This window comes from Callithrix jacchus, chromosome 2, assembly GCF_049354715.1.
Source record: "Callithrix jacchus isolate 240 chromosome 2, calJac240_pri, whole genome shotgun sequence".
Lineage (NCBI taxonomy): Eukaryota > Metazoa > Chordata > Mammalia > Primates > Cebidae > Callithrix > Callithrix jacchus.
In genome coordinates, this window is record NC_133503.1 from 154,765,898 (window position 1) to 154,781,092 (window position 15,195).

The window sequence follows — 15,195 nt, forward strand, 5'->3', positions numbered from 1 at the left end:
TCTGTCACCCAGGCTGGAGTACTGTGGTGTGATCTTGGCTCACTGCAACCTCTGTCTCCCAGGTTCAAGTGATTTTTTTTTTTTTTTTTTTTTTTTAAGAGACGGAATTTCACAATGTGGGCCAGGCTGGTCGTGAACTCCTGACCTGGTGATCTGCCTGCCTTGGCCTCCCAAAGTGCTGGGATTACAGGCGAGAGCTACCACGCCCGGCTGGTTCAAGTGATTCTTTTGTCTCAGCCTCCCAAATAGCTGGGATTACAGGCATGTACCACTATGCCTGGCTAATTTTTGTATTTTAGTAGGGATGAGATTTCACCATGCTGGCCAGAATAGTCTCGAACTCCTGACCTCAGGTGATCTGCCCACCTTAGCCTCCCAAAGTGCTGGGATTACAGGAGTAAGCCATCATGCCTGGCCCGAGTGCTATTTTTCTGTTATAGTCCTTAGTCCAGGCATCCTGTAGCACTCTGTGTCCTAGACTTTTTGATGCAGAAACAAGACTGAAGGAAGATTGTCCAATGCAGGAAAGATTCAACTTTTCCTCAGTGTATGTTTGTCTGTATATGGTAGCAGCACATCAGCAGATGACTCCACTCCCTCTCTCAGGACATATAGCCTCATTGTTATGGAACCCCAAAGGGACATATGAATGTCCTCTCTTTCAAGGCAATACGTATGACAGGCTTTCAAATCCCCATGTGCCTGCTCTGCTTACCTAAAGGGCAAGGGGAGAAAAATCCAGCACTGACATAGAATCTGTAGGTTGAATAAGGCAACTGAGATTAGAGAGATATAAGTGAAGAAACCCACTTTATCTGGCTTTGGAGAGAACTAGTGACTTAAGGGAGGATGTTCATCTGTATCATGTTCCCTGGGACAGTCCTGTTTGTTCCCAGTGCAGCTCCATTATCATTCATCTAGCAGTGGGGAGTCTCCGCTGCCTCTGGCATTTGCAGTTCTGCTCATGCCCCTAACAGGAACACAAAAAGCACCCCTGCAGTGCCACAGTGTGGGGATACAGGGTAGGTGTGCTCTGGCAGCGACCCTTGGAGGGGCCACCTGAACACATGTTTTCTTAGATGCTCAGAATTCAAATTGGTAGTAGGCTCTAGGGGCAAAATTGCAAAGGACAGATAGACTTGTTGGGTGACTTCTGTTTTCTTCTCCAACAATCCAGGTTAGTTCTGATTTCCTCCCTGGTCACTCAAAACACCTTGGTAAGCATGTTCCTTGACTTTCAGAGTGGCAAAGGGCTTTTTATTCCATTTGACCCATGTTCAATTTACAGGTGAGGAAACTGAAATAAGGTACTTAAGTGACTTGCCCAAAGTTGTGCAGCTGGCAAAAGGTAGGAGCAGGCTTGCTGACATACTCATCTGGCATTCTTGAGGCTGTCCCTACAAATCTTCTTGACCTCTGGTAGAAACTCCACCTCTGCCTCCACCAAGTATCATTCTAAGTACGTTCATAGCTGCATGGCTTGATAAGTACTTTGAAGCAGAATATACTTCATAAAATATGTTTGGTTTATCTAAGAACTTGGGTCCAAATACATATACAGAACTATATACTGAGGTAGCATTACTAAAGTTACCATAAGAAACATCTTCACTTTCATCCATTAGGTCAGAATTTGGGAGTCATGTCACAGACTACTTAAATTGGGTCTTTTTCTTTCTTTCTTTTTTTTTTTTTGAGATAGAGTCTTGCTCTGTTGCCTAGGCTGGAGTGCAATGGCACAATCTCGGCTCACTGCAACCTCTGCCTCCAACCTGCATTCAAGCAATTCTCCTGCCTCAGCCTCCCCAGTAGCTGGGATTACAGATGCTCACCACCATTCCTGGATGATTTTTGTATTTTTAGTAGAGACAAGGTTTCGTCATGTTGGCCAGCCTGGTCTTGAACTCCTGACTTCAGGTGATCCACCCACCTTGGCCTCCCAAAGTGCTGGGATTACAGACATGAACCACTGCACCCTGCCCTTTTTCTTTTTACACTAATTTATATCACTATTTTTACATTTTTGGCCATCTTTCTATTTAATTCTTTTATGCAATGAATATATATTTCACGAGGCAGTAATTAATCCTCACCAACTTGGCAGGTTGCTTTGTTAGTCAGTTATAAGGCTAACAAAATATAAAGGTCATGACTCTGGGAGAAAAAGCGTCCCGTGACTCTACTAAGGTTCAGCTACTGCTGATCTACACTTCAGGACTTGTACAATCATTCCTTTTTACATTAGAGTTTAGGCTGTTTTGGAGTTGATTTTTACTATTTCAGCCATCAGAATGATGCAGCACTGAATTCTTTCCAAGTGGCTAATCTAGTTGGAATATGTTAGCAACCCAAATCACCCTATACAGAATCAGGCTAAATGATCTTATACTCATGTCCTTTTTTCTACACTCGGGATTTTCACTCAAAAATAAGGACTGACTCACCTGGTAATATTATAATTACAGAATTTGAGTTCCTTCTAAAAAATAATGAGGAGAGAAATACTGAAAATTATGAAGACTTTTCAAATGTTATAATACTGCATTTATAAATGATTTGGCCAATTATAGTAAAACACTAGGAAACTGTACTTAAAAAGAAAAAAACAAACAAAATCCTGTACACAAAAAAAGCAAACATATGTAAGGACTTGAATCCATGTGTATATATTTTACATTTTTCAACATTTGTGTTTCATTACATTAACATAACCATTTACAGTTAGTTATTCCAGAAATCTCAGTCATATACAGTGCTCTTGAATCCAAACAGTGGTCTAGTGGGTTGGCATTTTCATCAAGCACAGTCCTAGAAAATGTCAAGTTGAACAATAAGATATTGAGGCACATTGGTCACTGTGTATTCTGAATTTTTTTTTGTTTCTGTTTCTTTTTTTGAGACAGAGTCTTGCTCTGTTGCCCAGGCTGGAATGCAGTGGTACAGTCTCAGCTCACTGCAACCTCTGCCTCCTGGGTTCAAGTGATTCTCCTGCCTCAGCATCCCCAGTAGCTGGGATTACAGGTGCCTGCCACCACGCCCAACCAACTTTTGTATTCTTAGTATAGATGAGGTTTTACCATGTTGGCCAGAATGGTGTCGAACTCTTGACCTCATGACCTCCTGCCTTGGCCTCCCAAAGTGCTAGGATTACAGGCATGAGTCACTGTGCCTGGCCTTCTGAATTCTTTAGTATGGTCAGAGGACATATTTAATATATTTCCTGTTGATTCTTTGCTACTCTTGATTTTTGCTTTGGGTAACATCTTTATCCTGGGAGCATTCCTTACCACTTAATAGCAAGATAACATTAAAAAAAAAATCATCCTTCATTGCCACATTTAATAGATAGTTTAAGGAAGCAGAGGTTGTAGTAAGCTGAGATCGCACCACTGCACTCCAGCCTGGGTGACAGCAAGATACTGCCTCCAAAAATGTGTTTAAAATGAGATCAAACACTCTTGGAGACATTTCTCTGTTCTGACTATTAGAAATGCAATGGCATCCTCATAGATCCTCTTTCTTTTTTATGATGAGTTGTCTAACCAGAGCTGCTATGTCAGGCCTGATGACTTCAATGGGTTCCTCTGGCCTCCAGAACTTCACAACTTGACCCTCAGGGTTGACCAGATACTTCCAAAAATTCCACCTTGGTTCCTTCTTTGAAGAATCTAAAATATCCAGAACATATTTTCATGAGCATAATTTATTCTTTGTCAAGGTTTTTACTTCTATTAGTATCTGCACAAATGACAGCTTTAGTATCAAGTTCTAGGACTGTCATAATATCAAAAACAAAACACTCAAACAGAGTGAAACTCAAGGTTAGAGTAACCAGATTTTAATATACTTGATGACTTCACCTGTGAGTCTGCTCACCTAGTATCTGATCTAGTATCATGAAATGAAGCAAAGTTGTAATCCCGAGTTCCTGGGATGATAGGTATGGGCCGCCACATCAGGCAAATTTTTGTATTTTTAGTAGAGATGGAGTTTTGGCATCCCAAAGTGAATAATCATTGTATTTTGAAAAGCAATCAAAGCAATAATTTTATTTTCTTTTTTAGGAGGCAGAGGTTGCAGTGAGCTGAGATCATACCACTGCACTCCAGCCTGGGTGACAGAGTCTTGCTGTGTTGCCCAGGCTGGTCTTGAACTCCTGGGCACTCAAGTGATCCTCCTGCCTTGGCCTCCCAAAGTGCTGGGATTACAGGCATGAGCCACCATGCCCAGTCATGACATCCTTTTGATAAATCTTAATTTATGCAAGAAATGTAGATATTTTTTCTATTTATACCCCTCAAGACTTATGTTCATATTATTGACTAACATATGAAAAAATATAGCAATTATAACTAAAATTTATGAAGTGCTTACTATGTGTCTAGTAATGTATGCTCCATGCTTCAAATTTATCCTCTCATTTAATCTTACAGGGACCCTGTGAGGTGGGTATTACTATTATCCCCATTTTGCAGATGAGATATAAATGGAGGCCTAGACACATGGTTACGTGGCTAGTGAGTGGTAGAGCCAGGAGTGATATCTAGGCCTTTTTACTCCAGAGCTCATGCTCTTAACCTTTGCGCCCTATGATCCTCCCTATCTAAGTTGAATGAAAACTTAAATCACTGTAACCTTTTTGATTACACAGGCTAATAGGGGCTTCAGAAGGCTTAGCCACGTATCTGGCTGCTATAACTGAGGAATCAATGGCATGTGCTTGGGCTTTTCTTTCCTCGGTGTACCCTCAAAATAAAAGGAATAAAGACCTCACTGTAGTTGCCATTTATGGTGTTAGGCATTATATCAACTTTCCCTAGAAATGAAATATAATCTTTCTAGAAGATTCTGACTTCACACTTATGTGAAATATTATAGATCACTATTTGGTTTGTTGGATTAGAAGCTTGATTGCCTGACTCTCAGTTCATAGTTTTATCAAAAGTCAACTTATCTATAGTGAAGATAGGATTGAAGATGTCATCAGAATAAGTTAGATGAGAGAATTTTAGCGAATGTTCTTTATTTCTTTCTTTCTTTATTTTTGAGATGGAGGCTTGCTCTGTTGCCCAGGCTGGAGTGCATTGGCATGATCTTGGCTCACTGCAACCTCCATCTCCCAGGTTCAAGCAATTCTCTTGCCTCAGCCTCCTGAGTAGCTGGGATTACAGGCATCTACCACCATGCCTGGCTAATTTTTGTATTATTCATAGATATGGGGTTTCACCATGTTGGCCAGGCTGGTCTCAAACTCCTAACCTCCAGTGACCTGCCCACCTTGGCCTCTCAAAGTGCTGGGATTACAGGTGTTAGTCACGGTGCCTGGCTTTTTTTTTTTTTTTTTTTTTTTTTTTTTTTTTTGACTAATGTCCTTTAGAACAATGTCTGGCACAGAGCAAGCAGTGTATAATATAAGTACTTTATTTTTACTATTAACACACTTAATTCCGAACAATCTTAGGAAGTCAGTACTATTGATAGCCTTATTTTACAAATGAGAAACAGGCACAGAGAAGTTAAGAAGCCACACAGCAAAAATAACAGAGCAGGGGTTTGAACCCAGGTAGCCTGAGGCCAAGGCCTATGCTGTCACTATGCCTTGTGACCTTTGTGCTATCTGACCTTGGCAAGTCTTTAAACAGATTTCTGTAGCTAGCTTAATTGGAGAGAGAGCCTAATACTACTGCCCTCTGAAAAAATCAAGTTATATGGTTTTTAGATTTTTGCAAAAATCTGGTAAGCTGACATATTTGTCCTTGAGAATATTGTTTCAGGTAAGAAATGCAAGATGAAATTAGCCACAAACATATGTTAACTAATAATGCTCAGCGGTATTCATGAGAGCTGAGTGGCTTTAATGATGGGAAGGGACATTTCCCCAGATGCTAGTTACATGAGAGGAGAATTAAGATATTTTGTGAAAATTGCCATGGGCACACTTTAAGTAAATTCTTCAGGAAGATGGTCTTAAGGAGTAAAATACATTGGAATAGAATTTGTTTGCCATCTAAGAAGCTAAAACATTTATTTCAGGGGAGCATAACTTCTAGAAGTTACAAAGGATGAGATTCTGGCTTTTTGGTGGTTTTATGAAGCTTTCCCAATACAATGTTTCAAATGAAATCGGAAAGTATAGTCCTGGTATAATTGTTTAAAAGTGAAAAGCAATTTAAAACATCATACTAGTGAGGCAAGGCAGATATTTACCAACAAGAAATCTAAATGCAGGTTCTCCTTCAGATCCTAGAATCTTAATCTTGTGGAAGATGGGGAATGTTACTCCGTAGTTTTTTCTTGCAAAAGATTCTACTTCCTTGCTTGGGCGGGGCTCCGATTCTCCAAACTGATTGCACGGGAAAGCCAACACGCTGAAATGGGATGGTCCGAACTCTTTGTGCAGTTCCTTCAGTGCTAAGTAATTTCTGTCTGTGAGTTGGCAGTCACTAGCCACGTTTACAACTAGTGAAACCTCCCGGAAAAAGAAAAAATCCAACCGGAAAGTGAAGCAAAATATTTAAAAAATTCTGCAAGTAGTTAAAATCCTAAACAATTTTGGGGAAATATAACCTCTGATTGATTTTTTTCATATATTTGGACATACACAGTTTTATTGAAAACTGTAACCTGGATGCCTGAATTAAGGCCCTGAATTAGTACTTCCATTAAAAAAGCATTAGGTACTCATGAAAATTTGTTTTTAAATAAAAGATAAAACTATGATCCTTGATAAGTACCTTTTAAACTTATTAGATTGTAGAACCAATACTTTTATTTAAAAAATGTCATGATGTTCACATTACTAACTATAAGCATTTTCCAAACAAGTTTAAGTATCAATACAGCACAAAATTAAAGCATTTTAAAGAAACGAGATAATCGGAATCTATTATTTAGCAGTAAACTATCAGAGTTTGAATAACTAAAGTGATGTACTAATACCATTACTCTGAAGACTAAATTCCAACTTATGACCATGTAACAGCAAAAAATGGTTTTATTAAGAGGAATAAACAGAGACAAGGAAAAACAATAAAAATAAAAATCAGATAGTGCAACTTACTTTGCCTTTATACTTTTCCAGAGAAACAGGTCTTCCTTTTGCATCCTTCACTTCAAAGGCATAAAAGCTGTTGATTTTAGGTTTGAGGAATTTTAGTTGTAGAAGAAATAGTGTTACTGTGCATAGAACCATAGACAGCAAAACTGCAAATACCTTTCCTCTGGGCCCGGAACATTTTAGCGGGTAAGCTGCAAGAGGCTCCATGTTGGAGGATTCTAGAGGGAAGTCTCAGCAGCCTGGAATTCAAGGAGGAGCTGAAACTTGAAACCGGCTTAGTTTAACAGAAAACCAGGAAGGGCAGACTTACTGCTTTCACTACTAAGGAACAGAAAGACCCCTTCTCAGGGGGGCATGAAGCGAAACTCCCAAATGAAGCAAGGAGCTCTACGGAATTTCAAAATATTTGTAGTGTAATTATAATTTTTGTTAGAAAAATCAGGACATTTTGGTAGGTCTTTGACACTTTCCCTACAAAGAAAATATTTCTCCAGAAGATGGTGCTCTTCTAACTTGAAAGCTATGGAGGGCTCATCCCCATGTTAAGCATCCTGTGTATTTATTGAGCAACAGTTTGGATGCAGCAGATGGAGTACAATGCCCAGGAATAGTTTAGAATGTAGATGAAATGTGACCTACTCATATGATGTACAGCTTGAAGGACGTTAGTATTACATGTATGGGTTAAACATGCTATATGATATCAGGAAATTTGTAGTGGAAAGAAATATCTGAAAAGGCTATTTGCCCTGACATCATCTAGCTAAGGCAATCAAATACTAGGTGAATAGAGTCAAAATAAATGTATTAAAAATTGTAAAGGTGTTAAAAAAAACCCCTCTCTATCAAAAAGCAAACTATAATCCAATGTTTTTCAAATTTCTGATCATGACCCCCAGTCAACAGTGCACTTTGCAACATAACTGAGTACAAACACACACAACTGAGAAACAATACTTGTCCTTGGAACTGTGATGCACCCACACCTGTTGCATTTTTAAACAACCCACTTCTGACATATCAAAATGATAGGTCTCCCAAAGGGCTGGGATTACAGGTATGAGCCACTGTACCCAGGCTAATTGCTTTGGTTTTTGTCTTTATTTTCCCCCATTGGCTGTTGCCTTGTATAGGGGGCCTAACTTTGCTGTTGCTAATGGTCATGAATTTTAGGAGTAGGTATAGGGAGGAAATTGAGGGCTGCATATCCTAAAAGCCATTCACTTTAAATTCTGCTCTGTGTAAGACAGCAGGTTCTGGGTGAAGGTGCATTGTTCCCCTTGATCACGATGTGTTTCCAGAAAGTGCAGGGAATGAGCTGAGCTGCTTGTGGAGTGCCCTTCCTGTCGCTGTTAGCTTGCGGAGCTTTAGGGGGTGCTCAGGGTACTGCCTGCTCTTCTGGTGCCCGCTCTGTGGCGTGTGTGTTTTTGGGTGGCTGAGCAAAGCCCATAGCCTACTGTGTCAAACCTGTGAGAGAAGCCACTTGACTCCCACTCTCAGGGCCCAGTAAGAATGGAAACAATAGAAAAAGGAATGATTATGCAGACAGTATTCCCTTTTAAACATCATTCCTAGTAAAGAACAAAAATGTACATCAAATGTGTTGTATCACTTCCTGATAATTTTACTTCTGTGTTCTCTGGCTGAATCATTTAAAAAGCCGAACTCCTTGTGTTTATATGACATGAACACTGCTATGTTACTGAAGCTCTCTGGCCTTGCTCTCTAAGTGGGATCCAGGACCTTTGACATGACTACGGCCTGGGCATTTGTTAGAAACACAACATCTTGGGCCCCCCCAGACCTCCTGAGTCAGAATCTGTATTTTTACAAGATCCTCTCATGACACACACGCATGTTTCAGTTTGATAAACTTTAGACCTCAACCTATTTTTGGTTTTAGAGCAACAAGAATCTATGGTTTCTCTTTGTTTTCCATAGTGGATGTATTTCATGTCTCTATGAAAACACTAGATATTTTAACTCCTCAGGCTATACAAGTAAATAGCTCAGGAACATGCATTTTAAAAGTTAATTCATGGAATACCTGCTGTTATTTGAGCTGTGTAAACACAACCCATTCTATCTGTGTTTTGAGGTGGAAAGACAGAGTGGTTATCTCTGGCAGGGTTGCTGACTAACCATTGCTTAGGCAGGGCCCAATGGGTGATATTATTTTGATAAAATCATGGTGATAGTTTCTAGTCCATTGTTTTGTAAGTATAGAAACCCTTCTCAAGTGATCCATAGATGAATGTATTCGAAAAGGCCAACATTATGCTGTTACAAACTTGCATGTGATTGCTGAATAAGCCAGTTTTTACAACCAGAAACAATTTATGCAGCCCTGATGTGGAGGTTGATTTGACCACAAAATTCCATATCATATGAATACAACTTTGAAAACTTATGTGTATGTCTCTTGTCAAGGATGAAATCAGAACCAGTTTGTTAATTTAATGTTCCTAAGGCTTAAGAGCTTCAAATAATGAAGGTACGATATATAAATTGTCATACCAGCCCATTAACCAAACATTCAAACAGCACTTTGGAGAACTTGTGCACTGGACGGCATTGATGAACACAGATTTGGCCCTGGCCCACCCCCTGGCATGTCTCTTCTTTGTTTTGGCAGTCTTTCTCTGCACACATTTTGATATCATCATCTCTCAGCCTTCTGGGGATCTGCCATCATTGTTTCCATGTTCTGTCTATGCTAACACTATTCTCAGACTACAGATATATCAAAATGGCACATTTCTCTGTGAAAGGGGTAGTATGTTAGAAAAACCACCTGCACTCTTTCAGTAGATGAAGGAAGGCTTCCTATAGGAGGGGAAGAGATTGATGAGTTCTTGGCGAAGGCAGGAGAAGCTACTAGGTCAAGAATGGGATAAAGCAGTTGACTCAGTTATCAACCAACTCAGGCCCTGGAAAGGATACAAAGAGGGTGCAAGGGAAGGAGCCAATCTCACACAAATGTAAAATCAACTTTGGAAATATGAGAACACACATGAGACGGGGAAGAATTATAAGGCAGCAAATCACTGAGTGCTACATAAATGACTTACATTTTTAGAGAGTTTATACTGCACACAGTCTTCTTTAGTATACACATTATTTTCTTCACAATAATTCTTTGAAATGGAAGGAGTTAACTCAGCCAAGATCACAGAACTAGTGAATGGAGCAATGAAGAATAGAATTTTGAACTTTCAAGTTCATAACCAAAATTATTTCAACTTCATGAAACTGTTTCTGTGTAATAGGTAAATACATTTATGTAGAAGAAAACATGGTAGGTGAGATGGCTGTAGCACTCTGGTGGACTGGTAATCTGGTTTGGCTCCGTGTCCCCTCCCAAATCACACCTTGAATTGTAATAATCCCCAGGTGTGAAGAGTGGGACCAGGTGGAGATAACTAAATCATAGGGGCAGTTTCCCCTATACTGTTCTCGTGGTAGTGAATAAGTCTCATGAGAGCTGATGGTTTTGTAAATGAGACTTCTTCTGCACAAGCTTTTGCCTGCTGCCATGTAAGACATGACTTTGCTCCTTATTCACCTTCCGCCATGATTGTGAGAACTCCCTAGCCATGTGGAACTGTGAGTCCATTAAACTGCTTTCCTTTATAAATTACCCTGTCTTGGGTATGCTTTATTAGCAGTGTGAGAACAGACTAATTCAAGGGGTTTCATTCATCAGGAGACATTTTATTTTATAAGAAACCACTGTATAAGTGCCCAGAAAGGAGAGGGCATGGGGAACACCAACAAAAAGCTTGTCCATGTGTACTGAAGTTATCTGGAAGAGGCTACAGGAAGTCTGCAGAGCAGCAGATGATGGATGAAGAGTCTTAGTGAAGGTAGCATTGGCCAGCATGATGGAAGGAAGTGGGTGGGTGCTAAAGATGCTCTGTAGACCCTGCAGGCAGCTGCTGGTAATGAAGATAAAGTATGATGTTTACCTGAAAATGACCTTGACAGTGTGTGGGTCATATTGCCCACTAGGGTGGGAGGGCACTGAAGGTTCAAACATGAGAAGATGAACATTTTGGTCTTCATGACTAATTTGAAACAGTACTGAGACCCTAAATTTGAGAGGTCTTGTGGACAGAATGCTGGGGTGTTGGGTTTGTGGTAGGTGGGAGGGGCACACACTCAGAGGTTAGGGAACGGGATTGGGGTATGGTTACCTGGGCTGCCTTTGCTACTTTTATCTTTGTCTTAAGGTTCTAGCAAGACTGGCATCACCAGCAGGTTTTTTCTGGCATGTCTAGATTTTTCCCACCCCCTGGATATTTGTGTGTCAAATTGTCACTAGATATATTTGTTTCTATTTTCTCAGTTGTTTCATTCTGCTACTTCCTGACCTTATTTTTAACCCCTCTGGGTTATTTTCTATTTATTTTTGGCTCTGGTGCTCTGAATTCCTCCTGGTTTAGTGTCACTAAGTTATGAGCTGTACAGGTAAACAAGCTGACCTGATGTGCTTGGAGTACTGAGTCATTCATACCTTTTCCCTTCTTTGTCTTACTTTTCTTATCTTCCTCTTCCTTTCTATTAATAAATACTTGAGTCATTCAAAACTATGCGACAGGCATTTCCTCAGCAGGAGATAGATCCTGGAACAGAAGTTTAAAAATACTGAAGATGAAATAGCACAATCTACAGCAGTATTTTCTTCACTGGCCATTGAAGGAATACCACCTCTGTGATTTTGCCATATCTGTATATCATTTATTTGTTCAACATTTTAATACTCATACTAACAAATGAGTATTTAAATACAAGTTGTTTTTCTCAAATTAATTTTTTATAAGGAAAACTTTACATTAAAACTGAAAAAATTTAAAATATCATTAAATACATAATTATTAATGTTAATCTATACCACTGTGAATCATATGTCCCTAGTGCAGGGACTGACAGATTTATACTTTATATTCAAACTGTGCTATCTTTCAAAGTTCTCTGAATTGAATCTACCCCTTCATGAGTCCTGGTTATATCATAGGGAGCAATATAAAGTAAGTTTTTCTTTTATTCATAAATGCATCCCTTTGTATATTTGAAGACAATTCCTTTGGATCTTCTTCTTCTTCTTCTTCTTTTTTTTTTTTTTTTTTTGTCATTTGAGACAGGATCTCACTCTTTCACTCGGGTTGGAGTGCAGTGGTGTGATCGTAGCTCACTGCAGCCTCGACCTCGTGGATCAAGCGATCCCTCCCGCTTCGCCTCCCAAGTAGCTGGGACCAACCACAGGTGCATGCTACCATGCCCAGCTAATTTTTTGATTTTTTTTTTTTGTGTGTAGAGACAGGGTCTCACTATGTTACCCAGTCTGGTCTAGAACTCCTGGCCTCAAGTGATCCGCCTGCATTGCCCCCCCCCCACCCCGCAAAGTGCTTGGATTACTAATACATTGGTTTCATTCATCAGGAGACACTTTGTTTTATAAGAAACCACTGTATAAGCACCCAAAAAGGAGAGGGCCTGGAGAACACCACCATCAAAAAGCTTGTCCATGTGTGCTAAAGATACCTGGAGGGGGCCATAGGAGGTCTGCAGGGCGGCAGGTCCAGATGATAGATGAAGAGTCTTAGTGAAGGTAGCCTTGGCTAGCGCAATGGAAGGAAGTGGGGGGGTGCTCAAGATGCTCTATAGACCCTGTGCTCTGCAGACTCAAATGATCCCCCTGCATTGGCTCCCACAAAGTGCTTGGATTACAGATGTGAGCCACTGTGCTGGACCCTTTTAGGTCTTCTTTTTCCTAGACTAAACATCCCAGGTTTCCACCCTTGCATGTGCTGGGGTGTTGCCCCATTACTGTGTTTACCCTGACCCCTGTCACTGTGGTCTCTTTCCTCCAAATGAACTCAGGGTTCGAATCCTGACTTGTTCACCTCCCTTCCTGAAAAACAGTTCTGGGACTGGACGTAGTTCTTCAGATGCATTCTGAGTGGTGCAGAGACAGAGTTTTGATTGCTCCTGTTCTGGACACTATTTTTCTATTAATGGGGCCTAAAATTGTACTGATTATTTTACAGCAATTTCACCATACTGTTCACTCAGACTCTAGTGGTGGCTGCCTAACACTGCCAGTCTTTTCCACTGCGTGTCTGTTCTCTTCCATCTTATGCCTGTGCAATGAAAAAAACATCTAAATGGAAATATTGCTCATGCATCCTTATTGAATTAAATCTTACTGCTTTGGTCCTTGTCCCAGACTTTATTCTGAATTCTATTCTGTCCTTTAATATTTTAACTATATTTTCAGCTTAGAGCATCAACAATTTTGATAGATAAATCTCCACTCAAGCTTCTGACAACAAGTTGAATAGCAGAAGGCCAGAGACTAAATGCCTCAGTCCACCATGGGAGATTCATTCAGGCTAGCATGGATCCACTGACTTGTACCATCTAGGACTGGCAGCAAACTAATTACTAGTTACTTCCTACTCCTATTGGAAAACTGAGAAAAAGAATACATTTATCCATCGGAGGGCAGGTATTTTTCTTATTTGTCATGTTTTGCTAATAGATCACTAACAAGTATCAGTTCTGAAAGTGCTGTCATTACTCTGGGTTTTATTTATCTGGCCCTATAAACTTGAACTTGTTTTAAAAGCCCAGATGCACTTTTATTTATTGCATTCTCTAGTTTCTGCAGAAATGTTTATTTTACTCTGGATCATTTGAGAATTTTTTTTTTTTTTGGAGACAAAGTCTGGCTCTATCGCCCAGGCTGGGGTACAATGGCATGATCTTGGCTCACTTCAACCTCTACCTCCTGGGCTAAAGCCATCCTCCCATCTCAGCCTCCTGAGCAGCTGGGACTACAGGCATGCACCACCATGCCTGGCTAATTTTTTTGTGTTTTTTGTGCAGACGGGGTTTTGCCCTGTTGTCTAGGCTTGTCTTGAACTCCTGAGCTCAAGTGATCCCCCCACCTTGGCCTCCCAAAGTGCTGGGATTATAGGCATGAGCCACGGTGCCAGCCTGAGAATTGTTCTCCTAAATGGAGAAGAAGGAAAACAACGTATTTCCTTGCCTTTGGATTCTTTCTCAAATCCCTTGTGTCTTTTTTAGTACTTATTGTCTTTAGGGAAAGAGATTCATCCATTTATTTATTATGGGGTTCCTAGATACCAATGCCCCGAGGATAGTAAGGTAAAAGACAAAGTCCCTGGTCTTGAGGAATATATGATATAGCAGGAGAGAAAGTAAAACAGATGAGTGGAATATGAACAGACCTGCTTTTTAGCACAGGAATTAGATTGATTTGCCAGAGTTCAAACTGTGGCAGGGTTGCTCTGGTTGGTTGTGAAGGTTGTGCACTGCATATTCCAGAGGGTGCAATTCATAGAGACAATGATCTATACAGCTGTACGCAGTGGACTGAATCTTGAATCCACTGCCTATTAGCTCTGGATCCTTGCTTAAATTACTTAACCCCATTAAGATTTGTCTTCCAACTCTGTAGAATGGGGGAAATAATAATAGTACCCATTTCACAGGAATGTGATGAAACGAAAATACTCCATCTAATTCATATATCGCAGTGCTTGGGATGGATTAAGTGTTTGGTAAATGTTATTAACATAGGTGGTCATGCTGGACATGTGTGGCGTGTGGCGAATGTGGAAGCGTGGCGAATGTGGAAGCACAGGGAGGGCTGAGTATTTGTTTCCTAGGGCTGCTGCAACAAATTAGCACAAATTTGGCGGCTTTAACCCACATGTTCTCTTCCAGTTACAGAGGCCAGAGGCCCAAACTCAGTTTCACTGGGGAGATGCCAGGGTGTCAGCAGGACCTGGCCTCCTCCAAAGGCTCTAGGGGAGAATCCATTCCTTGCCCCTTCTGGTTTCTGGTGACTGCCAGGATTTCTTGGCTTGTTGCCCTATTACTCCTATCTCTGCCTCTGTGGTCACATTGCTTCTCCTCTTCTGTGTGCAGTCACATCTCCCTCTGCCTTCCTTTTGCAAGGATGTATATGACTGCATTTAGGGCGCATCTGGAAAATTCACAATAGTCTCCCCACCTCAACTTAACTTCATCCTGAACTTAACATCTACATAGCCCTTTGCCATATGAAGTAACATTTACAGGTTCCAGGGATTAGGATCTGGATATCT

At 40.5% G+C, this 15,195-nt stretch overlaps 2 protein-coding genes across 5 annotated transcripts in view; one reads left to right on the forward strand and one right to left on the reverse strand.

Annotated features, from left to right (window-relative positions):
- The window catches only part of CDC20B (cell division cycle 20B), a 71,959-nt gene that overhangs the window by 9,936 nt on the left and 46,828 nt on the right, over positions 1 to 15,195 (forward strand). The window lies entirely within an intron of this gene.
- Positions 2,644 to 7,290, reverse strand: GPX8 (glutathione peroxidase 8 (putative)). Of its 2 annotated transcripts, XM_002744975.6 has the most exons (3): positions 7,061 to 7,290; positions 6,208 to 6,469; positions 2,644 to 3,668 (listed from the first exon to the last, which is right to left on the reverse strand). In XM_002744975.6, exons 1-3 carry the CDS (start codon positions 7,262 to 7,264, stop codon positions 3,505 to 3,507), a joined length of 630 nt encoding a protein of 209 aa, XP_002745021.1. In that variant the 5' UTR covers positions 7,265 to 7,290; the 3' UTR covers positions 2,644 to 3,504. The 2 variants fall into 2 exon arrangements, with proteins under 2 accessions (XP_002745021.1, XP_017825405.1); XM_017969916.4 differs by lacking the exon at positions 6,208 to 6,469.

What these genes read in the sequence shown, in the direction of transcription:
- GPX8 (XM_002744975.6), bottom strand. Translation starts at nt 7,264, where the DNA reads ATGGAGCCTCTTGCAGCTTACCCGCTAAAATGTTCCGGGCCCAGAGGA. An exon ending in TGGAAAAGTATAAAGGCAAA is followed by an intron (nt 6,470 to 7,060) that starts GTAAGTTGCACT and finishes TTTTTCCGGGAG; the next exon opens with GTTTCACTAGTTGTAAACGT. An exon ending in TGCATTTAGATTTCTTGTTG is followed by an intron (nt 3,669 to 6,207) that starts GTAAATATCTGC and finishes TGGATATTTTAG; the next exon opens with ATTCTTCAAAGAAGGAACCA.